This window comes from Artemia franciscana, unplaced genomic scaffold (assembly GCF_032884065.1).
Source record: "Artemia franciscana unplaced genomic scaffold, ASM3288406v1 PGA_scaffold_89, whole genome shotgun sequence".
NCBI lineage: Eukaryota > Metazoa > Arthropoda > Branchiopoda > Anostraca > Artemiidae > Artemia > Artemia franciscana.
In genome coordinates, this window is record NW_027062717.1 from 419,102 (window position 1) to 445,283 (window position 26,182).

At 34.1% G+C, this 26,182-nt stretch overlaps 2 protein-coding genes across 2 annotated transcripts; both read left to right on the forward strand.

Moving 5' to 3' along the window:
- The first annotated feature begins 14,457 nt into the window (after nt 1-14,457).
- LOC136042243 (uncharacterized) lies at nt 14,458-18,047 on the forward strand. The gene is made up of 2 exons (XM_065727183.1): nt 14,458-14,665; nt 17,467-18,047. Exon 2 carries the CDS (start codon nt 17,472-17,474, stop codon nt 17,976-17,978), a length of 507 nt encoding a protein of 168 aa, XP_065583255.1. The 5' UTR covers nt 14,458-14,665; nt 17,467-17,471; the 3' UTR covers nt 17,979-18,047.
- Nucleotides 18,048-18,181: 134 nt separating this feature from the next.
- LOC136042231 (gastrula zinc finger protein XlCGF71.1-like) lies at nt 18,182-25,343 on the forward strand. Its single transcript, XM_065727169.1, has 2 exons — nt 18,182-18,781; nt 25,266-25,343. Exons 1-2 carry the CDS (start codon nt 18,182-18,184, stop codon nt 25,341-25,343), a joined length of 678 nt encoding a protein of 225 aa, XP_065583241.1.
- Nucleotides 25,344-26,182: the final 839 nt, after the last annotated feature.

The window sequence follows — 26,182 nt, forward strand, 5'->3', positions numbered from 1 at the left end:
AGAGATTTGGTCCTATATTTGAGGATTTCTAAGGGAGTGTGAATGAGGGATTTGGTCCTGAATTTTATAGAGGGGAGGGGAATGGTCTATATGTTACAATAATTGATTTTACTTCAGATTCAAATTTAAACTCTTAAAAATGACAAATTTTTACTTAAAGCATAAGTTATCCATTGATTTCAAAAGCATAATACTATGTTTTCTCTGTGCTGTTTTTGAAAAAATAATGCTATGTTTTCTCAGTGCTAAAATTATTTATAGTAAGGTTAGGTTAGGTTAAAAGTGCTTAAATTTGAATTTAAGGCAGAAGCAATTATTGCATTTGTAAAGAGCATAAAAAAAGGCATCAAGTGGTATATTCACTTTATAGGAAAGCCAGTTATATGAACTTCTATAATTTTACCAAAAGATCTTCCACTTAGGCCTAAATGAAGAAACTTTTTTTTAACTTCACAATTTGTTCAGTCCCAATTTATGATATTTCAAAGATGTGCAAATGCATTTCCTAAATTTAAAATACAAAAGCAATGGTATGGCTTAAAATTCTACTCAAATTACAGGAATTAAATTTTTAGAACTAACCAGAAACAAAGAAACTGAAAATTCAGGTAAAATGTTGTTTTGTGAAAATTTAAATAGTATTAGACCTGTCATGTTGGCAAATTTCTAAGACTTAGAAATCAGAAGATGGTTAAGATGGAAGCTTGGCAATACCTTCCCAGAGTATGTTATTGGCCCTGAATTCACTACTGAAAGTTTCATTTCCCTAACCCAAGCCCTTTCCAAGATAGCAAAAAGTTGCTAAACTAGAATTTTAGGGATTCCTATTAGTACTGTTATTATGTTCCCTTCTGTTACGGGGGGGGGGGGGGTTCTTATAAAGTTAGGTAGATTGGAGGGTTTCTTATAAAGTTATGTAGATTGTAACATGGGAGGTTAGGAGTTAAGGGACATAGACTGAGATGGTTCTATTGACAAGTCTCTATAACCATGGAGACAAAATCATTATCCTGATGTTTAGGTCTCCCGAGTTGGGCAGATTCCCTTGGGAACGATCCAATAGACAATAGGAACTGTACCTGGTACCTTGACTCAAAGACAAAAACAATTATTGACAATAATTTTATTTTCTTACTTCATATACAACTTCAGGTAAAATGACTTCAATGAGAGATAGCAGTATAGTGCGCATCAAAGACAGAGTACTGAATGAATACACTCCTAGCTTTTGGTCTACCTTGTATATCCAGAATCAACCCGGATTTCTAAATTAAGCACTGGGTAGACTGACCTCAGAAATGTTGCAATACAACTCTCCTTTTAATTATACAACATATGGCCTAACCTCCTTGCAAAAGATTTATTACAACAAGGCTTTTCACCTCTAGTTTGTTGACCAGACCAGAAATAGAAATCTGGTTTCTAATTGGCTTTAATCAAAAGTTACATTTTTGAATCCAATTTTGATAGTTTAAAAAGTATCATTTTTTGCTTGCTGTAAGACTTGTGCCAAAGGTAAAAAGTATCATTTTTTGCTTGCAGTAAAACTTGTGCCAAAAAGCACAAATCCTATGAGATGATGAATTTACACTTTAAAATCTTTAGATGCAAGATTCTTATTTTAAAACTTTCTAAAGTGGACAAATGAGGGATTTGGTTTTGAGTTCTGTAAGGGGGGGGGGGCTGCTGGTCCATATATCACACTTCTTCTAGTGTCATCCATCTATTAAAATGAAAAATTTTTAAATAGTGAAAACAGTTTCAGATGGAACTTTATTGCATCAAGTCAATAGACTGCACAAACACCTTTTCAATAACCAATTGTTCATGATAACATTCTGTAACAAAAAAATATATTATTAGGTCTATCCATGGGACCATTGGGTGAAGAGAATACATGACTTTTGTCAGGTTAATTGATTTTATACTGAAAAAGAATATAAAATGAAGAGTTATGTAGTCATGTATGCTTTATTAGAATGTTTCCTTCAGAAGAGCTGTAACTCTAGATTACTATCAAACATTTAAATTATTTCTTCATGTTATTTTTGGAGATGGCTTTTATCTTCTTTCACAATGTCCCCTAGTAAAAAAATATATAGCCTAAATTTAAGTATTTTTCCAATGTCCAAACAAAAACTGGGTTTAAAATTAGAAGTGATTCCACCTCTCTTACATAGAAAGAAGGAGAACACAGTGCTTATTGCCCTTTTTTATGTTGTTTTCAAATACCATAATCATTTTACATGCAAATCTCATTTAAATATTTTGAGTTGGCCCTATAGTGACATCTAATTTCAACAATTTTTGGTCAAAATTGAGTGGTTAGGCTTATACCAACTGGTTTTCACAAGCCTCCTGAAATTAATTCATAACTGTTTTAGTAAGGAATACATGATGCATAACAAGAGGATAGACAACAATAAAAAATATATATTAAGACTATAAATGAGACAATTCTCCAAATTACTCCAACAGGCAATTCATCTTCTGCTGAAAATATTCCCTTCTTGCCACATGTAAAATCCCCACTTCTTTGACAATACTCCCCCTGTAAAATTTTCCCCAGATTTAAAATACAAATAAGACTAGAGTTGCAGCAAAACCAGACCATATCTTCCTGGGTTCTTGTTTAGATCTTAAATTGACTTGGGAAAGTGTTACTTTTCCAAGTTAATAAAAGCCTATATTCTGCAGCTTCTTTTTATTCTGCAACTTTTTATTGTGTAATTATTTTGAAAATTAAATGAAAGCCATGGTGTTTTTGAGTTTTCACTGCCTCCTATCCTAGAAAACAAAGACAAAGAAACACACCCTATTCTTAAGCATATTTATTGATAAAGCAGGTGACCTAGCTGAAAAATATACCTCTGGGCTCTTGTTTAGTTTTCAAATCCAGTTATAAGAATATCTTCTTTTCTGTGCACAAAAAGTTTTCAAGGAAAAAACCTATATTCTGTGTTTTTTTTTTGAATTTGGATATTTAATAAATGCATCACACCCCTTTGTCTATCAATCTGCTTATGGGGGACTTAGTAATTATGATTTACTGAAAAAAAGTGGTATAAAGTAGCTCAGGGGTTTTCAAAAATTAATTTGGACTGCAAGGTATAAGAGTTTTCTGTGAACAGTAAGACAATTTATTTGCCATTAACAAAAATATTGTCCATTTCTAACTGTCTGGTGTTAATTTAAAAATATATAGAAAGATATTGAAGATGACTGACAGGCAAATACTTTCAACTCCTTGAGAAGATATACAAGGGATACAATAGCTGCATGCAAGTGAATGGAAACCAGATCACGCCATTTACCACCAAATTGGTGTGCAACAAGGGTATGTTTTTGCTCCAGAATTGTTTAATTATGTCATAGATCATGTCATGACTCAAACAACTGATAGATTGACCTTTGGCCTCCATTTAGTAGATCAAGTTTTGACTGTCATCATCTTTGTAGACAACCTTGAACTTGTTACAAGCTCTGTACAACAGCTGATAATTCTAAACCTATACTTTATTTACAATTACATAATGAGACAGTTTTTAAGTTTTAGCATGCTTAAAAAAAAGAATCAAAACAAAACATATTTTTAATCCTTTTGAATGCTGAAGAGGCTTTACTTATGACTTCAACTGCATTAAGGCACAATCAGCTTTGAGCTCAATCAAAGGAGTCACTGTAGCTTGTGTATTTTCAGGGACTTCCCTTCAAAACTGGAGTATTGTATTCATAGATTAGTCCTCGTAGTATAATTTGAAAGTGGTATTTACTTGATTCAGAGCTTCTGTTATGGACTTGCCTCAAATTCCAGTGACTGAAGATGTCATCCTTTCTGAAGTTTTTGTTGTTAAAAATGGTAAGTTATTCAATTATATTTGCAGTAATAAAATAAAATTAAAGCTGTATTTTCTTTAGTAAATATTCACTTTTTAAAAGATATATATATTCTTAAACAAAAAAAAAAGAAAAAAAATGCAAATAATCTTTTGAATGATTTTTGATAAGGTTAACAGAAAGTGTTGCCAAACATAACTACTTAGTTGTACTCATTTTTTTCATAGGACAATTTGGCAATACTGAAAAATGAGATACTGTTCTAAAAACCTTAAATTTCTTTATAAGAAATAAAAATTTCTTTATAAGAAATAAAAATTTCTTTAGAATTTCAAATTAAGTTTTCATGCATGGATCTTTAGAAGGCTTATGTTAATTTCGGCTCTCAGTCAGATCATCTGTCTAGGCTTACTCTTTAATTAGTCTTGGCTTGTGACTTGTTTATTAAGGCCAATCAAGTTGCTTATTGAGGATTATTCAGGAAAAAAAGAAGCACATGCTCTTGTATCAACCCTTAAGAGCTAAAAGTGTTTTGTTATACAAAACACACAAAAGCTTAATATATTAGTTATAACTTTTTATGTATGATTATACAACCAAACACCAGGCAGAAGAATTTCCTTTCTTGAATGCATAAATGATAAAAATAAAAACAATAAAAAAAATCTTACACCCAAAAGTGAAGGTTGTTATGTTGTAGCCATAAAATGTATCTGAAGGAACAGCTTCGTTTACTAGCCATACGTTTTTAATTCTATTTTAAAAAAAATTTGTATATTTAGGCTTTTTATAACTGACTTAACCATACACCGAAAAAAGAAAACACTCATATATTAGCTACAGATCAAAGTTACAGAACCTTGCTAAAATGCATTTAAGGATGCCAAGTTAGAATAAGATAATATGAAAAAAACTTCGTTTTCTTAAAGAGTTAAAGAGGCTGCGTCCCAAAGTCGAACCTTAAAACGTACAGGAATTAGAAGAGGCAGTTGGGGGGCTGCCGCCCCCCAAACCCCCAGCTTTTAAAGACTCTTTTGGACAGGTTTTTTTTTGTGGGGGGACTTCATTGTTACTAATTACTAGTTTCGGCGCAATGGTTCTCCTGTCCTCTTGTGTTTAACATTTTTCGAAGTTATTCCATTATTCATTCATTTCAATTTTTTGTTAATTAAAAGAGGGCCTTTCCGAAGCCAAGAGCGGGGGGTTAGCAAAAAAACAAAAAACCTGTACAAAAGAGTCTTTAAAAGCTGGGGGTTTGGGGGGCGGCAGCCCCCCAACTGCCTCTTCTAATTCCTGTACGTTTTAAGGTTCGACTTTGGGACGCAGCCTCTTTAACTCTTTAAGAAAACGAAGTTTTTTTCATATTATTTCTGTACGTTTTTCTACAATCCATGGTGGATGTAATTTAATAATTCCTGTACTCCTCGTACAGGAGTACTCCTCGTACAGGAATTAGGAGAGGAACCCCCCCCCCTCCCCCCCCCGCTTTTAAATCATTGTATAAAATAGAAAAAAAATAGATAGAATGACCGAAATGTTTCTTTTGCTCATAAGAAGCTAATATTCTGTTATCTCTCAAATGATAAGCTGTCCAGGTGTTATCAAAATTTTTTTGATGTTGTGAAAAAAAAAACCCCGTAAGGGACTTGAACCCTTGACCCGAGGATTAAAAGTCTCACGCTCTACCAACTGAGCTAATAACTTGCATGTGTGTAAATATAACTTCTCAATAGCTTTTAAAAATTTCAAATTAACATGGGCTCTTATGGAGAGAAATCCGTTAATTAAATAGCTAATGGGTGGTTTCTGGAAAACAGGGAAGGAGTTATCAGATCAAGCTGAAATTTCGCGGATAAGCTCCTGGGCCGTAGGGAACCTTAACTTGTGAATTTCAGCCCGATCGGACAACGTTAAAAGGGGTGGGGGGGGTTGGAGGGTCGAAACTTTCGGGGGGTTAAGATTTTCCTACGAAACTTTCATGGGCACTTACTCGGAGAATTCCGCATCGAATGAGTCTTCGTACACCCAGATCCGATGTCGGATGTGACCTGTAGGCGTCTAGGAAAAAAAAGTAAATGAATTTTAAGTGGCTATGCGTGGTTTCTGGAAAACAGGGAAGGAGTTATCGGATCAAGCTGAAATTTCGCGGATAAGCTCCTGGGCCCTAGGGGACCTTAACTTGTGAATTTCAGCCCGATCGGACAACGTTAAAGGGGGGCTTGGGTTGACAGGTCGAAACTTTCGGCCAGATTTTCCCCATGAAGAAAAAGTTGGAGGGGGATGAAATTTTGCAGGTTTCTTAGTTGGAGCTCGGGCTACGAAATGCATCCCTCCCCATCCGTCTGCGACCACTGGAACCGAAGATCGCTTAACATTGTCGTGTGTCGCCTCTTTATAGAGGCACGAGTGTGCCTCCTTGATAGCAGTATTTTAATGTAATTTTATCAAAAAGTCTATCTATGTACAAATTTTTTCAGCTTAATTTGCTTTGTATTTGGCTATATTATTCTGTTTATAAAATTTTTGTGTAAAACCATATCTAAAGGGTAAGGGGTTTTTAGCCACCCTCCTCTCAAATATCTGACTCTTAAAACCATAAAATATGCATTGAATCAAATTTTTGATGTTTTTCAAATTTGTTTTGCTTAAAAGTCAAAAGAATAAAACTATACAGTAGCTACTAATAAAAATACTAAAACTTGCTAAAATATGTTAAAGGATGCTTTGTTAGAAGTGAACAACAATATGTTATTGCAACGTTATCAAATAATTGTAATTTTATTGCAAAATTTCAAGCGTACTTTCCCTTGGAGTTGGCTCTTAGCTTTTCCCTCCTGTTTCCTAAGTCTTTTTTTAAGTTTGTGTATGTGCTTTCTGTTCAATTTACATGGAATGATTTTTGTTTTTATGTTTTCAAGGAAATGTGGTTTTTTTCATTTTCTTTAGACTTTTTGCTTCAATAAGAAATGGTTTTAAGGGAGGGGAAGAGCCTTTTCCCCTGTATTATTAAATTTTAGTGGCATGAAATTCAAATAAAAAATCTAGCATTCATAATCTTTGTATAACTGCGGAATTTTTTTTGATCAAATTAAAGTAGAGAACAGTTTACAGTAAGCATGAGCAAACTAAATTAAATTTTGTAATTTTCCCCTTAAAAGTTAGAAAGGTTCAGATTTAAAGATATGTAATGTTTTGCTGTTAAATGAAAATTTTGTTAATATTAAGACTTAAATTTTTTAAGACTGGGGTTGATCAAGATTTTGTATGGTACCAAGAAAGGCTAAAACCTCCACTGGCTTCAGTTCCTCTTTGCTACCAAAGTAAATTCATGGTTGCAACAGATCTGATCACAAACATTATTTTATAAGATTTTTTGGCTTTGTTTCCCAATAAATTATAAAATCTATTAATTTTATTCAAATAAATTTACAAATTCAAAAAAAATATCTAAGAATTAATAGCCTTAACCCTTCCTAAAAAAAAGCTCAAGATAATATCTAATGCCCTTCAAAATCAATTCACCAAATAAGAAAGTTGTGATCCTTTCGAGGAAATTCCTAGGAAAAAAGAAATAGATCCTAAGAATATTGGGGACTGAAATTAGATGTTACTTGAGGGAAACTTAATTAAAACAATAATGAAGGAAAGAGTTTAAAAAATTTATTTGGTTTCGGGCTGAAGGGCCTTGAGATGAAGATCAGCGTTGCTGGTTTGGGCTTTAAGAGCAACGTTGCTAGTGCCATATCCTATAGCTTTTTCCTTTATTCTTGCTTTCCTTTGTAATTGTATACACTTTTTGATTTGTTCTTGCTTATGGTATTGGTATCAAAGTTCTTATGTTAAGATGCGTTCTGGTACTCATCTTACCAATTATATTCTAGTAAAAAGAGAGGTTAAACCAGGTTTGGTTAATAGTCCAACTTTATCTGAACAACTACTAGAAATATTCCCCCCTTCCATATTATCTGGTTCATTTATATTAGTGATCTCTCTTATTTTTGTTAATAGTTCTGCTAGCTAAAAATCTTGATTCACTTCAAACTGTCGTTAATGTTGTCCATTCTAGTCTGTCAGATTTAAATCTTTCCTTAGAGGCTCCTAAATCTAAATTTACTGTATTTAATCCAAAGTCTGGAGTGAGTGAGTGTCTTCTAGTTGGTCCGTTCTCAGTTGCAAGTACAAATATGTTAAGTTATTCACAAGCTATCAAAACATTCATAAGACTTATGGCATGCTCACCAAAATGAAAGGCCAGTTTGATAAGAATTGCCCAGAAAGGCTCTACAATGCTGTGCTTTCGCCCCACATATTTTTATTGTGTCGGTTTAGAAGTTTCTTAGTAAGGCTGAACCTCCTTTAATCCGGAGACGTTTCTTCAGGTTTTTTGACCTCCCTCTTTGAGTCAAGAATACTTGTATCACTCAGAAATACAGATTTTTATATGACTGGGAAAATAGAGGAACTTTGTTAAGGATTCCAAAAGCATAGAGAACGTATCGTGGATTTTCTTCTGAATTGCGTCCGTGTTTAAATTGTATGGGTTTTAATCAGAGGTGTCTCACTTCTCTTTGTAGTTGTTTCTCCTCGTTTTGAGTTTTACTTGGTTATTCTTTGCAATCAGTTCGTTTTGGATTTCATTTATTTATAGTCAGTGATTTACGGTATTTCTATGCTTAAAAAATTATTTTACTTTATTTTGACTCATATTTAGATTAATTTAGCCCTTTTATATTTCTTTAAAAGTGTTTTTAAAATTAATTATTAAATTAAAAACTGTTGGGTTTTTTCAGAAAGCTTTGCTGTTGTTTATTATGTCCCTTTATTAATGTTTTTTTTTAGAAGCTGAAGGCGCTTTACCTAACATTTGTTTGACTCCTAAGTTTGAAGCTGTTTCTTTGACTACTTTTCCCAGCAGCACGGGACCATTTAAATTGGAAGCCGACGCCTGAGAATTTGAACCTACCTGTTTTGATAATGAAGGTATGTTGCAAACATTTGATTTGAAGAATCATCGATATCATGAACATTTCATAAAAAAAAACTAGGTTACATAGACTAAATTTTACTATTTTAAAATAATCATCCTATGAAAATTTTCTTAAATCTTATTCCAGTATACAGCCATTTTCTAAACTGGTTTTAAGTTTAATAACAACTTAGAAAGTGTTGTTTGAAAGATGTAAAAAGATAAAAATCCAGTTAGAAAAAAAACTATGTTGCCAATTTCAAAGCCAGACCTAGGCACTTCGTTTCTAGCTTTTACATATTGATTCTCGTTGTAAGTAACAGTCTCCTAATAAATCAGCTTCGTTTACTACTCTTTCCTCGGAAAAATGGAGGGCTCCCTAGTGAATCCATTCAACGTTGAAGGGTCACAATGACTTTTAATCTATAGTTACGTAGTTTATAGCATCTTTTTAGTTTTTTACTGGGTTTTGAGCCACTTTTTTTTGGCGTGTAAGATTGTGACTGCCTTGTTATATCAACATAATATTTCTTTTCTTTGCTTTCATTTTTGACTTTCTCTTAGTTTTTGCTGTTGCTTGTCTTCTAACAGTACAATAATTTGTTTTCACTCCATTTTTGACACGTTCCTAGACCTGCTTTCTCGTGATTGCTTTTAAATCCCACTGCTGCTTATCTTTTAACGGGATATTTACTAGTTCCCACAGTAGTATATATCCTAGGTACGTGATTGACATAACCGAATCGGATTCGCTCTCTGTGGGGAAGTCAGGGGAAGGTTAATTTTGAAAAATTAGAAAAAAATGAGGTATTTTTAACTCGCGAAGGGGTGATCGGATCTTAATGAAATTTCATATTCAGAAGGACCTTGTAACTTAGATCCCTTATTTTAAATCCCGAACGGATCCAGTGTCATTGGGGGGGGGGGGGACCGGAAATCTTGGAAAAGGCTTAGAGTGGAGAGACCAGGATTAAACTTGGCGGGAAGAATAAGCACAAGTTCAAAATATGTGACTGACATAACCGGACAGGATCCGCTCTCTTTGGGGGAGCTGGGGGTGGGGGGTTTGTAATTCGGAAAAATTGGGAAAAATGAGGTATTTTTAACTTATGAATGGGGGATGAGATCTTAATGATATTTGATATTTAGATTGATCTTGTGCTTCAAAGCTCTTAATTTAGATCCCGACCAGATCCGGTGACATTTGGACAGTTGGAGGGGGAAACCGAAAATCTTGGAAAATGTGAAAATTTAGGTATCTTTATCTTACGAATGGGTGATCGGATCTTAATGAAACTTGATATTCAGAAAGATCTTATGTCTCAGATGCTCCATTTTCAGTTCAAATCGGATCTGGGGACATAGAGGGTTGGAGGGGGGAAACAGAAATCTTGAAAACCGATAATCTTGGAAAACGCTTAGAGAGGATAGATTGGGATGAATCCTGATGGGAAGAATAAGCATAAGTTCTATATAAGTGATTGACATAATTGAAACGGATGCATTCGCTCTTTTTGGAGGATTTTTTTTTTGGGGGGGGGGGTGTTAATTCGGAAAAATTGAGGTATTTTTAACTTAAGAACGGGTGACCGGATCTTGCTGAAATTTGATTTCTGGAAGAAAATTACATCTCAGAGCTCTTATTTTAAATCATGACCAGATCTGGTCATATTGGGGGGAGCTCGAGGGGGAAACCAGAAATCTTGGAAAACGCTCAGAGTGGAGGGACTGGGATGAAACTTGGTGGGTAAAATAAGCAACCGTCGAAGATACGTGATTGATATAACCGGACTGGATCCGCTTTCTTTGGGGGAGTTAGAGGGGTCCAGTGCTTCGGCGAGTTTGGTACTTCTGGACGTGCTAGGACGATGAAAATTAGTAGGCATGTCAGGGACCTGCACAAATTGACTTGATAAAGTTTTTTCCCCAATTCAACCATCGGGGGTGGGGCTGAAAGAAGAGGAGAAATTTGAAAAAATGAGGTACTATTAACTTACGAGTGGGTGATGGGATCTTGATAAATTTTGATATTTAGAAGGACTTCATAACTCAGAGCTCTTATTTTAATTCCCGACCGGCATTAAGCCTCTGATTTTCCTTTCATATCTGTCTATTCATTCTTAGAATTTTGCTGGATCTCATGCCATATGAGCTCTTGGCTCTTCCGACCTCGTCGCAAGTGCCATATGAACTATTAGCTCTTGTTGACTCTGTTGTTAGAGATTGAAAGAATAAAATGAATGATATAGCTATAGAGTTCAAATTTACAATACGTCTAATATTTTATTCTCAGAAGGATAACGAAGAAATCGAACCTATTCATTATCCTAGCTATTCCTGGATTTTTAATAAAAAAATATTTACATCAAACAAAGCACGCTAAATAGTAACGACAGGAATATACACACGTTTGTCATAGAAAATACACTCAGATTAGGCTTACAATTTGAAAGAGTCGACGGAATTGATTATCGAATGACAAGATTACCAAATTATGTGGGAGGTACTTATAAACAACTACTGAAATTTGTAAAAAAAAAAAATTTGCAATAACATAAGAAATAAGGATAATAAATGTTTTTTTTTAATATCTAAGAATAGCAGAAAGAAAGGCTGAATATAAAACTGTTTATTCGTTCTATTTAGAATGACTTGCTATGTTTAAATTAAGTGAATTGGTTCATGAAGAAATAATTAAACGAAAAAATGATTTATGCAAAACATTACAGTTTTTTCCTCGTGAAAAATATATGTAATAAGTAAAATTAAATGGTTATAAATATTGCGTGGAGTCTGTTAAGTTCAAGACGTAAATAAGTTTCCTACTTTCCATCCGCTCTTCGTAATATATATTTCCTTAGTAAAAAAAAAAAAAAAAAATCATAAAAAACCTTTGTATTTAAAATAGCCGACAAGTTAATATACCGTCTCCAGAACCAGGTAGAAACTTGTCACGGGTACTCATTACGGCTTCTGTTGCAATAATTAATAATTGTCTCGTAACTTTTGATGGGTTAAGTCAAAATTAAGAAATTATACATATTCACAATCATCATTAAAGAAGGTTCGTTTGATATGTATATTGAATAAATTAAATCATCCTGACCCCAAAAAAAAAATATAATGGGAAAATTAATAAAGACTAGTATCTTTTCACTGTTCGAACAAAGATGGTGTATGTAGAATGCTTCTCTGCAAAAAAAAAAAAAAAATGCGAAATCCCTCTCCCATGCTGTTATCCATTTTTTTAAAATAAATTCTTTGCGTTTTTTCGATAGATAAATTGATAGAATATACATAAACTAAAAATTCAAGAAAAATTAATTTTTTTCAATTTCTGGCTAAACCCTTACCCCAGGCCGTTATCCATTTTTTTGTGTTGGTGATCTCACTATCAGCTTGGGCTCTGGGGTAAGTCCCGCTGGGTTTTTTGTTTGGAGGGAAGCTGGCAGCGTCTTACAACTCGATTTGGGCCCCCTGGTCTGATTGTTGTGACATTGTCAGTTGCTACACAAGGTAACAGTAAGAGTGGAATTATTGGGTCGCAACCGATGGTCAGTCGACCACTTAACCAACTTGGCCATCTATGACTTGCAGAGAAACTGTATTTATTCTTTTTGTGTTTCATTTGACTGGCTTCTGGTGACGTTTCAGTTGATTTTTGTTTGGATTTCCAGAACTCCGAATTACGGAATCTCCTGGGAATAAAGCCAGAGAGAATTAAAAGAAAGATTAATTTTGATTTGAAATTTTGTTTAATAGAATTAGTAATTAATAAATGGAGAACCTTTTAAGCGAAATGAAAATGGAAAATAAATATAATCGAACTATTAGGAAAGAAGATTTAGACATTGGAATGGAATACACGATTACAGAACGAAATGTGTTACAACTAAATATGGGATTTAACTCGTTATTACACTTCGATTCTAAAGCAGCTGATCTTGAAAAGAAATTCAAAAGTTAGATAAATGTATATTTTAAAGGTTATGGAAAGAAAAAATAGAGATAATATAATTATTTAGATTTTGATATCAAACTTTCCACCAAATATTAACATTTTATTGGTAGAATACGAAAAATTGGAATATATTCAAACTGTTATTTCACAAGACCTGTATCGATCTTAAAGCTCAGGATAGAAAATTATAAAAAGGTCAGAAATTTTAATTGAAATGGTGTGAATTCAATTGCTGGGGTGATCTAGAACCCATGTTTACATTGTGAAAAAGTATAAAAATGAGACCAAATTTGATTCCCAAGGACCTGTTTTCATGTTGAATTTAGGAGTAGAAAGTGTTCAAAATGTGCAATAATTGATATTAAAATGATGTAAAATGGACTGAAACTGATGTAAATTGAATGGATGATTTAGGTGATCCAGAAACCCGATTTACTATACTACTCTCCTTGAAGTGCAATTTATATATTAAAAAAAGGGTTTAGACCAGAAAGTGTTATACTATAGTTATTTGCCTTGGTGTTTCTTACTCTGTTTTTGGTTTTCTTATCAGTCGTATTAGTATATCAATTTAACCCCCCTGAGAATTCAACGTTTACAGATTTCGAATTTTCTATTGTCATCGTTGCCTACCAAATGGCATTGCCTGCTTGACGACAAAGTCTGAACGTAGACGGCGAGAGAAAAAAAGAAGAAGAACAGGTTGAAGCCTCATGGAGGCAAGATACCTAGGATACTAATGGCAGTTGAATATACACCTCCGTACGAGATTCCACCTCTGCTTTTACCATGGTGTGAAGAACCAGTCATAATAACTGCTTCTCACCCACCTTACCTGAAACCTGGAGTGTTTACAGCAGAGACGTGATGTCCTAATATCTTTCTATGTAACACGAGATCTCTAAACAACAAGGTAGAAGAACTTGAAGTTATTATCAAACAGGAAAGCTATTCGATTGTAGCTACAGCTGTTGCTGAATGATGGGACATCGATTGTGATGTCCCATCAATTGTGAGCTGAATGACGGGACATTACTGCAATTATTTATTTAGTGCAATTTATGTATGTAAAGAGGGTTCAAATAAATTATAACTTATTATATACATATATAAGACAGAAAGCGGTGTTATGAAATATCATGAGCATTTCCTCACTAAAACAGTTGGGGTAAGCGACAGCGACAAGCTTTAGATTACGAAATAATTTTAAACCTGAATCATGACACGCTACAAGCTTCAACGCAGTACTAACATTTCAATGTTAGTACTTTTATGGTTTCATTCTATCAGATAAAGGAAGAGGTAAACTTTTGTGGGTCTTTTTTATAATTTATAAGTGGTTTTCTACCTGAAAAGATTAGCAAACAAATATAAAATCTTGGAAGTTGCTCTGCTCTGAACAAATAGTGTCTAATGACGCTTGTTCATGTGAAGAAAAGTTTGATTAATTGCAAATTCAAATTTTAATTATTTCTTTTTCTTAACAGAAGAACACGTAAATTGTTTTGATATTAATAATTCTGAAAAGGGAGAAAATTAACAAAGTTTATTGATATAATGTTTGGATTATTACTGTTGAGTTTGTTCGAAGGGCTCGTTTTATTTCCCTTTTAAATTTTGCTATCTGCATTTCTTGCTTCCTTGATTTTGGAAACTTCATTTTTTCTAAATAATTTGTTGAGATTGTATTTGTATAGCATTTTACATTTTTTCTTCCTTGTTATTTTTGTTTATTACTTTAGGTGATGAAGGTCCTTCAACAAGTACTGCCGAAACCCTAAAGGAAACTTCAAATTCTTTTCTATCACCAGAACGTCAAAATCTATCTGAGGGTGTTTCATCAAGGATTTCCACATCACCTCTAGAATTTGATTCCTCGGAAGTGGATAGCGATGACGAAGGTAAAATTAAACGAACATTGTTGTTGAATCAATTTTTAATTGAAAAGAAAAAAATCCAAGGAATTCTCTCTTTTGCCAAGATAAAGCATGAAACACTACATAAAGTTTCAAATAGTGTTACTGAAAGTCTTTACTCGCATTAAAAGTGATTTTAAAAGTGAAAATTTTACATTGCTGGCAAAGTGCAAATTGATTTGTCATTCTTAAACTTGTGAATAAAACTCTAAATTTGTGAAATCAGGCTTGTAACAGCCACATTTATCACTCTTGAGTTTGTACCTGTCTCTAGTTTTACCTAATTTTCCTAATTCATGTGAGAATCGACCTCTGGGTATTTCATTGAATGCATCATCTGACTCAAACTCACAGGAATTGGATAGAAATGACGAAGGTGTATTTGTAACTAACAGTGGTGATTTAAAATTCAGGTTGATTAAGGATAATTTTGTTGAAAGTTTTTTCCTACCTAACAAACGTTTAAGTCTTTAGGATTTAAATAGTGTTGCCAAAAGTATATAGTATGGCATAGTGTACATAAGAGCATCAAAGGAATTTAAATGCAAGGTACTGAAATATTTTAGGACTAAAAATGGGTCTTGAGCCTCTTAACTTTAATCTAAAAACTTTCTTTCAAGCTACTATAAAGTTACACTAGCAAAGCAGAGGCGGAGGTATTTTTCGTTTGCTGATATCTTTGTAATTTTTTTCTGCAAAACACCTTCTGAAGTTGACTAACATGATGCAGCTAAAGAGAAAAAAAGACTAATAATAAACAACTTTAGAAATAAGCTTACAAGTGCATTAATTATTGCATTAAACATAGTGACTGCCTGGTCTGGCACTTTTTTTTTCAAGCAAGGATTTTCTTTTTCTTTAGAACTCATACAGCCATGCTTTTTAAAGAAATTTTAAGTTAAATTTTATTCTTTAATGCGTAAATAATGTAAAACTACTCTCAAATGATATGGGAAATGATAGACGTACAACATAAAGAAAGCTAGACGAACAAATTATTTACCGAAACCTTTCTATATATCATATTTGTAACTCTTTTTTATAACTTACCCTTCCCCCTTACTCTCCCCACTTATGCCTGTATATACTCAGAGAGTCTATATTTAATCGTTCAGTTTAGTATTAGCTTTTTACTTAAATGTTGAAAAATTATATATATATATATATATATATATATATATATATATATATATATATATATATATATATATATATATATATATATATATATATATATATATATATATATATATATATATATAGGTACATCATGAAGAGAGATACACCAGAAGTTTATTCGTTGAAACATTTCGAAGCATATATTGCTTGTTTTTTATACATCATATAACTTACAACATTTTAAGTTTTGAATCTGACAAGGATAAACTTCATTATTGCAAATCAGACCATCTTATGAAATTGAACTAATATAAAGTTGTTTTTTTCTTCTTCATTTAGTCATCAAAGCAACCGGATACAGTCAGTGCAAGACAATGTAGATCCAAATCTTGTATTACTTTTTGAATGTTTGTATTCCTCTTGTTATTAGGGCTCGACCGACATTGATTATATCGGTAGCTCACCGATAATTCAGTATCTTACCGATATAATTTGCCGATATATTTTTCTAAAAATAACCTTACCAAAAGTTTAAACTTCGCATTTTCTGCCCATATTCATACTCACATTTTCCTCCCTGGTCTATTAAAAACCCCGGAACAACCTCAATAATTCACTGCTGATTCCAAATAATGCAAAAAAGATTTCTTTAGAAAATATTTAGAAAAACAATTAAACCAAATAAAGTTCTAATCTGGACAGTGCTTGATTAGTCCAGTCCAACTGGATCAAACTGTAATGCTTACCCCATCTGTACTGAAAACTCTTTTGCTTGGGATGGAAGAGAGCGGAAAGGCAGAGATACTTCGGAGCAAGTTTTTCCAGTCTCTTGAAGCGACTACTGGTATTTCGCCACCGCTATAACAGACAGTTTTTTTTCCTCTCAGTGACAGCATTACTCATGTACCTTCCCAGCTGGTGATCAATATTATCTGTTGACTCTTCTTCCTACCTTGTTGAAGTTGCAGGCATGTTATCAAACAGGCAGTCAATCAAATGTCATGCGCATACTCTCCTTCGTTTGAATGCAGGGATGAGGCTAGGGTTTTAAGTTTAGAGGGGGGATTTTCAGAATTTGTCGACGGAATCGTCCAGTATGCCAGCCAATGCAAATACAAGGTAAATGGAAATACAAGGTAAATGCGAGGCATGTTATCAAACAGGCAGTCAATCAAAACTCATGCACTTATTCTCTTTCGTTTGGATACAGGGATGCGACTAGGGTTTAAAGTTTAGAGGGGGGATTTTAAGATTGTGTTGACAGAATCGTCCAGTATGCCAGCCAATGGGGATACAAGGTAAATAGGTATATCTTTCACCCACACAAGTGGACATTCATTATTCACTAATGTATGGTTTATTGTATTCTTTATAGTTGTTTTTGTAGAAGTTGTACGTTTTTGTACTCATCATACATTTTGAACATTGCTGCATCAAGTGTAAGTAAGTTGCCTATAAAGGCAAGAAAAAAAATTGACTATATTCGATATTTATTTCCCGATATTTATATCAGAAAGTGACACTTACCCCCCCCCCCCCTTGTCGGTCTGATAATAACGGCCAACTGATATACCGGTCGGGCCCTAATTTGTATAATGCCAATTTTTTTGTTTTTCTTATTTTATTAATTTCAGTAAAGAAATTTAATTCATTTTATTTTATTACAGGGGTTATGCATTCTACTGTGTCTGATGATGTGAGTCAGCCAATTCTATTTGGCCCGAAACCGATCGTTATGTTGAAAAAACTGACAGAAAAGGCTATTGAAGAATTGACCATGGGAATCTGGCGGTGCGGCTCCTGTGGAAAAGCAGAGAAATCCTTTTTGATGCTGGATCTTCACGTTGACACTGGCTGTGAAGGGCTTACACCAATAGAGTGTGTTCTCTGCCCTACAGTAGAACGTGATTACAGCAATTTTGTTGTTCATTTCATGGAACACCAAATGGGAGGGACAAGGAGATGCGCCATTTGTTTAAGAGAATCCATTGTTGATATGAGACAACATCTAGTTTTAGAAGGTCATTTTTCGCCAAGCATGTCTAAACTAGACCTGCAGAAGAATGAATCACTAGTCGTTTCACAGGATCGGTCTACAAGTGGCTACTCAAATTCTTCTAAATCGGAATTGGGTGTAAAAGATTTAGAAGATAAAAAAAACATCCAGATTTTCGGTTGAACCGTAATAAGCACAGAAAATTAAAGAGGCGTAAAAATATACAAATAAAAAATAAAATACATAAATGTAGTTCATGTAACAAATGTTTTTCTACGCTAAGCCATTTGAGTAGGCATCAAATTGTGCACACGGGCGAGAAGCCTTATAAATGTGAGATATGTAAAAAATGCTTTTCTAGATCAAGCTCTTTGAAAGTGCATCAAATGCGGCATACAGGTGAGAGGCCATTTGAGTGTGATATATGTAAGAAAGGCTTCTGTGAATCAGGAAATTTGAATAGACATCGAAAAGGGCACACGGGCGATAAACCTTTTAAATGTGATCTGTGTAAGAAATGCTTTACCACATCGAGTGGTTTGAATACGCATCAAATTGTGCACACAGGTGAGAAGCCTTTTAAATGTGAGATTTGTGAAAAATCCTTTTCTTCTTCAAGCTATTTGAAAGCCCATCAAAGAGGGCATATGGGTGAGAGGCCATTTGAGTGTGATATATGTAAAAAATGCTTTTTTAAATCAAGCCATTTGAAACGGCACCAAACCTTGCATACTGGTGAGAGGCCATTTGAGTGTGATATATGTAAGAAATGCTTCTCTAAATCAAGCCATTTGAAACAGCATCAAGTTGTGCACACTGGTGAGAAGCGTTTTAAATGTGATATATGTAAAAAATGCTTTTCTGGATCAAGCGATTTTAAGAGGCATCAAACTGTGTACACAGGTGAGAAGCCTTTTAAGTGTGAGATATGTAAAAAATTCTTTTCTTTTTTATGCAATTTGAAAAGCATCAAAGAGTCCATACAGGTGAGACTTTAATAAATGCAAGATAACATTTTCAATGAAGTCGACCCTGAAAAATCACCTAACAACCCATTCTAGGAAGAAGTCTGATAGTTAAGAGTTTACAATATTAACTTTGGATGGAATCGTGATTTTTGTTGACAGATGTTAAGATGACGCTGTATAATTAAAGCTGTTTCAGGCAAGCAATTTTTCAGATCTGAACCAACACTTTGCTAAATGTATTAATTAAAATTCTCTGGTTTTTCTGATTCTTTGACAAGTAAGGCTTGATCTTTATCCGAAAATTCTTGCATTTTTAAAACTACAGAAGCAAAGCAAGTGCCTATTTTCTTCTTTCTTAGGGCTTATTTGGCCTCCTGGTTTTAAGTGCCTGATAAAATATCTTCTTAAATGGGTAATTTGAACTTAAATAGAACTTTTTAGTATCCAAAACGCATGATTATCAGGATTTTTAATTTCCCAAACATTTAACAAGAACATCAAGTTCCTGTTCAAAGAGAAAAACTTATAAATGAGGTTATTGGCACTAGGTCGACAAATAAAAACAATGTCAACGCTATCTTGCGTTTGGTAACACTTACCATTTTTGTCATTGTAATAACATGGATGATTAATTGACTTAGTGTAATTGGTAAATTAGTGTAGTAATAAGTGTCTTATATCAGGTGGTCCTGATAGAAAGACTATTACAAAGCTTGAAAAATACCACATAATAGGACAGCAATAAGAGAGAAAAAAAATCAGCCACGGTGGGATGCGGGTCTTATCTTAGCACAAAAAAATATTAGTTTGTCAATACATTAGGTTCAAAAAGTTATAAGCTTTATTTTCGAATGGCGTGAAAACTATTTCAGTAAGAATATAGCAAAATTTTTTGCCATGTCCCACTCACAAGAAAATGGGCCTAATTTTTGATATGTGATTAGAATGAAAAGAATGACCTGACTTTTGTTTTGCGTTGCTTTTGTTTGTCTATTGTTTGGAAGTACTAAGTCAAGAGGACCATAATTTAAAGTAAAAATTAAACCAAATTTCATTTTTTTCCTCTGAGGAGCCTAGTAGAGGGTAATTATTTGGGAATAACTTGTAAGACTCGACGTGTTTTTACTTTGAACTTGGGATGGCTTATATTCACCAAAGACAGTGTTGCGTGTGAATGGAGATCCTTCTTTTTGGTTGATTAAAAAAGAGACCCAACAAAAGAAATTATTGAAAGAAAAGTAAAGAGCTATATTAAATCAAAGACGAGCAGTAATATAGTCAAATTATGATTAACCACAATTAATAAATATATGTAACCCAAATCGAACAGGAACAGAGTCAAACTCAAATAACTGAATTAAATAAATAACTCCAGTCAAATTCAAATAACTTAATTAAACAAATAACTGTTAAATAAACACAAACTAAGAGGTATGGAGCCACCTCCCTTCTCATGCCTTCTAAAGACCAGAATATAATATGTGCTTTACTGAAAACTATTCTTATTTCGAGCTTAGTGTTTTGTTTCACGTAATATAAGAAAAATCACCATCATAACCAAGATTACTGAAAAATATAATTGAATGTGGATTAACCATTTAATATATATATATATATATATATATATATATATATATATATATATATATGTGCTGATTTTAATCAGAAAGTCTTATTAACTTTGGATTTATTAAATCAAAGAAGAATCATCTAATATGTGTTTTGTTTTCTTTAAAGTACAAATTCGATTTTGGTCAGTTGAAAATCCTCATCATGCCCTAAAAAATTTCAACTTGGTAGCAGTCCAAATGGAAGTAGTAGTTGTAGTGGTAGCGTGCACATATTGCCTTTGATTTAATTGATAATCCCCCCTCATCTTTCTCTGGAAGCTACCACCTAATACCATAGGCTCCTTCTGAGATAATCCTTTTTGACCATCTAATTGAACGTGATGTGCTTTGATTTAGTTCAATACTCCCCTTAACATTACCTGAAACCTGCGTCTGACTGCCCTGTACCTTTTCGAACACCAAAATTTAATCTCGCCCCCATTCTGATAGCAAATACTGTGTGTTAGCAATGGGTGAAATGCAAAAATTACAGCCCATGCCTCGTCGGCTGGGGTTGGACCTTTCAGTTATGCTGAATAAAAATAGTGGTAAATCTGCAGTGGACTATAATTTAGCTGGAATGAAAATAAAAACGCTATTTGACGAGTCTTTATAGTTTTTCATAATTCGGCATAATTCGGAAAAATAGAAAATGAGGCATTTCTAACTTACGAATGAGTGATTGGATCTTAATGAAATTTGATATTTAGAAGAAACTTGTGTCTCAGAGCTCTTATGGTAAATTCTGACTGTATCTGGTGACACTTGGGGGAGCTGGAGGAGGAAACCGGACATTTTGGAAAACGCTTGGAGTGGAAAGATCGTAATGATGCTTGGTGGCAAGAATAAGCACAAGTCCTAGATACGTGATTGACATGATCAGACCGGATTTGATCTCGTTAGGGGGCTTGGGGAGTTCAGAAAAATTGTAAAAATGAGGTATTTTGGTGTTACGAAAGGGTTATCAGATCTTAATGAAATTTGATATTAAGAAGGATCTCGTGTCTCAGAACTCTTATTTTAAATCTTGACCAGGTCCGGTGATATTGGGGGGAGTTGGGGGGGGGACTGAAAATATTAGAAAACGGTTAGAGTGTAGAAATCGGGATGAAACTTAGGGAAGAATAAACAAATGTCCTAGGTACGTTATTGACATAAACAGATCGGATCTGCTCTCTTTGAGGGGGGGGTAATACGGAAAAAATGAGGTAGTTTTAACTTATGGACGGTTGATCGGATCTCAATGAAACTTGTTATTTATATGAACCTCGCGTCTCAGAGCTCCTATTGTATATCCCAACCGGGTGTGGTGATATTGGGAAGAGGGTTAGATTGGGGAACTGGAAAACGCTTAGAGTGGAGAGATTGGGATGGAACTTGGTGGAAAGAATAAACAAATGTCCTAGATACGTGATTTACATAAGCAGACCGGATACACTCTCTTTGGGGGAGTTGAAATTTGGAAAAATTAGAAAAAATGAGGTACTTTTAACTTACGAACGGGTGATCAGATCTTAATGAACTTGGATATTTAGAAGGACCTCATGTATTGGAGATATCCAATGCTTTGTCTAGTTTGTTGCTTCTGGGTGTGCTAGGACGATGAAAAATAGTAGGCGTGTCAGGTACCTGCACAAATTGTCTTAATAACTGTCGTTTCCCCAATTTAACCATCATAGGGGGGGGGGGCTGGTGGGAGGGGAAATCATAAAAGTGGAGTTATGTTTTTCTTTCGAATGGGTGATTGGATCTTAAAGAAACTTGATATATAGAAAGATCTCATGTCCTAGATGCTCTATTTTTAATTTGAGACATAAAGGATGGAGGGGGAAACGGAAATCGAAAATCTTGGAAAACTCTTAAAGTGGAGAGATTAGGATGAAACTTGTTGGGAAGAATAAGCACAAGCTTTTAATACGTGATGGACATAACCGGACTGGATTTGCTCTCTTTGGGGGAGCTCAGGGGATTTCTAGTACTTTGGCAAGTTTGAGTTTAAGCACTAATTATAGATCCGTTATTTAAATAAGCAGACTGGATCCGATATCTTTGAGGAAGGATTTCTAGGGGTTTGGCGAGTTCGGTACTTCTTGTTATAATAGGACGATGAAATCGATAACTTTAGTACCGAGCCCAATTTTAGATTCAGATCTTCTCACAACTGCCATATGAGCTCTTGTTATGAAATTGATTTTGTATGCTTTAGGGGTGGCTCGTTTGTTTGAAAAATTGGAAATTCTAATTCTCATTTGAGAGTCAAAAGTAATGGAGCTCAACTAGCCTTCTTTTGTGAATTGTATCCGAATAAAATTGTGAGATATCCATTCCAAAACAAAATAGTCCAGAGAACATAAGACAATGCCTCCAAGGTTGACACCACCCCATATAGCCCTGGGCCAAGGGTTGTAAGTTATGCCTTAGGGTATATATATATATACATATACAGGGTTTTTATAGAATGGGTAGTATAAACTTCAGATGGGGCTCACTTGTTTTGAAATCGGTTGTTATAGTGCTCGTTTTAGAGTCAAAAGTGATTTGAGAGCAACCAAAAAACCCCCTCATTCCACGCCCATAATTTCCCAAAAACAAACATCCAAACAAAGTTTTTAGACATCTATTTTTTCAACATTGTTGAAAGGCTCCGTAATTATATGTGTGTGGTAGTCAACCCCCCCCCCCCCCCCAGAGGCTAAAGGGCAAGGGCTATAAGTTAGACAATTAGTTCATTGTTTACATATAGTAAATGTTATTTCGAAGACATGCATGTTTTACTACTACTTTCCCAAAATGCGAAGGGCATTAAGGTAAGTCCTTCAAGAAATGCTTGGGGGAGTGCTGAGCTAATTCAAAACATGTTATATGTATATGGGATTTCAAAAGGGCGTAACTCAGGAGTGACAGAGAATTTTGATTTGGAACTTTCAGGAAATGATCAGAAGATGATAAATTGACCAAAGAGGCAATATTTGCACGTTACTACTACTATCACTAATACTACTACTGCTGTTTTTTAATCTGATAGGCCGTGGAGGGACTGAACCTATGTCTTTTTGTCTTAAAAATGATGGGTTTAAAGGATGTTTACAATCGTATAAATTTTATTCTGTTTGTATTGCCGACACACTGGGAGCTACCCTAGAAGGGCTGAGACATATACTCGGAGAATTGCTTGTGAAAAGTACTCCCTCCAAGAGTTCTCCAGGAGGGCCCGTCTCCTCGACGAAACAATAAAGGAGATTTTTTTTTAAAGAAATAAGAATTCTTTTCTTTAGCGAAGTTTTTTTTGTATTAAAAATTTAAGTTTTAGTATTTTACTACTATATATTTAGGTTTTTTTCATTTTTATATTATTTTAAGTTTTTAACGTTTTTCCATAAAGATTTTTAGTTTTTTCTTATGTATGTATGTATTTTTAGTTCAAGTATTTTTTAGTTGTATGTTTAGCTTAAAACAATAAACATGTTTGAACTTACTACGCCTTTTAGAATGTTAGTTTGTGGACTTTCCAGCTCAGGGAACACGCAGCTCATTTCAAAAACTATTAAAAATTCAGATTGTATTATGACATCGCCTCCTAAATGTACCGTTTACAACTGTAAATCCTGGCAAAAAGCTTATGACGTCATGAAGGAGAATATTCTATATATAAATTTGTTCAAGGGTTAGACATTTCTAAAAATCTCCCTAAGGATTGTCTTTTGGTTATGAACAATCTAGTGTCCGAGATTGCTCAATATTCCACATCCATTTTAGAGTTGCGGAGAGTCTTTCCTACCACCTGAAGTTATCAACGGTGCTAATAGCACATAATTTATTTACTCAAAATAAAAACTTTAGAACACTTTCTCTAAACACATCCCATTTCATTTTGTTTCAAAATTCAAGAGATTTATCTTCAACTATGACAATAGTTAGGCGAATATTCCCCTCCAATCCGCAATATCTTGCTGAATCTTATATTCATGCTACTTTGCGCGCTTATGGATGCATACTTATATATTTATATGCTCAAGATAGGAATTTGATGTTTACAAGTGAAATTTTTGACCATGAAGTAAATATTTATTTACCATGCTTAAAAAAGTCATTAATATAAAAAAAAGTCATTAATAATAAAAAAAGTCATTATATTAGTCATTAATGACATTGAACTTGACTAGTATCATCTTGGTTTCAAATATGGTTTCACTTTTGGTTCAGGCACATGCTAAATTGGTTTTATCAGTGTAGCTATATCCCTAATTTCCTAAAACTTGGCACATAGATAAGTATTATCTATACTTAGTATGGTCGAAGAAAAACATTTCTGCTGCAGCACCAACCAATATAAAACATTAGATTACAGAAGTTCTCCTCCCCGATTGAAACTTAAAAATTACGATCGGAGTATTAAAAATACACTGTAGATAATCATTTTTCTTTGAATACACAAATCTATTTTACAGACTAGCAGGAATTTCTGAAAAAAGTCCAATTCTCTAGAATCACAGCAACTAATTTTAGTTCTCTAGAATCACAGCAATTAATTTTAATTCTCTAGAATCACAGCAACTAATTTTAGTTTTCCTTTGAAACTTTTTTTACCAATAATAATAATGCAAAGAACTAAGGACTTTAAAACATTAGTCTATTAACAAATGACTAGACGATCTATCGGATAACATTGTAAGCACGAATGTTATGGATTCATACGTGTTGATTTTGCTCAGTTTCTGAGGTTCAATGGGCATATATTTATTGATATATGGGTTCAAATGGGGATAAATCCATTTACTTAGACAGTTAAAACGAGATCAACCAAGTATACACCTATACATTCAACGTTTCGTTTGCAATTGGAAGACACAGAAGACTTGGCCACCTTCATTAGAAATTTATTTTACATTTAGGTAGATAAAACAAGAAAATTGACATCAAGACTTCGAATGTCCTTTGTCATTGAACCCTCTCCGCCAAAAATCGAGTGAATAACTCGGAAGTTCGTTATTTTTTGAATGACCCGAAAGTTAATTGTTTTGTATAAATATGCTAGTAATATATGGATTTATCCCCATTTGAACGTCTTTATGATTAAACAGTTCGTGGTAACAAACTGTAGTAAGGAGCGACCCGGCTCAATAGTAAACGAAACTCTAAAAAACGGAATTTTGATGCTAAAAGATACATCAAAAGAATCGAATTTTTATGCTGATTCTAAATATATAAGTTTCATCAGATTTAATCTTTGTCATCAAAAGTTACGAGCCTGAGAAAATTTGCCTTATTTTGGAAAATAGGGGAAACACCCCCTAAAAGTCGTAGGATCTTAACGAAAATCACACCATCGCATTCTGGGTATCAGAGAACCCTATAGCGAAAATTCCGTATTTTTTGCCAGAAGACAGATCACGGGTACGTGTTTATTTGTTTGTTTGTTTTTTATGGCACTTTGTATTAACCAAGTGACATATAGCAATCGCCAATTCTGTCGGTCTGTCTGTCTGTCGGTCTGTCGGTCCCGGTTTTGCTACTTTAGGCACTTCCAGGTAAGCTAGGACGATGAAATTTGGCAAGCGTATCAGGGACCGGACCAGATTAAATTAGAAATAGTCGTTTTGCCGACTTGACCATCTGGGGGGGGGGGGGGAGTGGGGGGCCGGTTAATTCGCAAAAAATAGAAAAAATGAAGTATTTTTAACTTATGAGCCGGTAATTGGATCTTAATGAAATTTGATCTTTGGAATGATATTGTGTCTCAGAGCTCTTATTTTAAATTTTGATCGGATCTGATGACATTGGGGGGAGTTGGAGGGGGGAAACCTAAAGT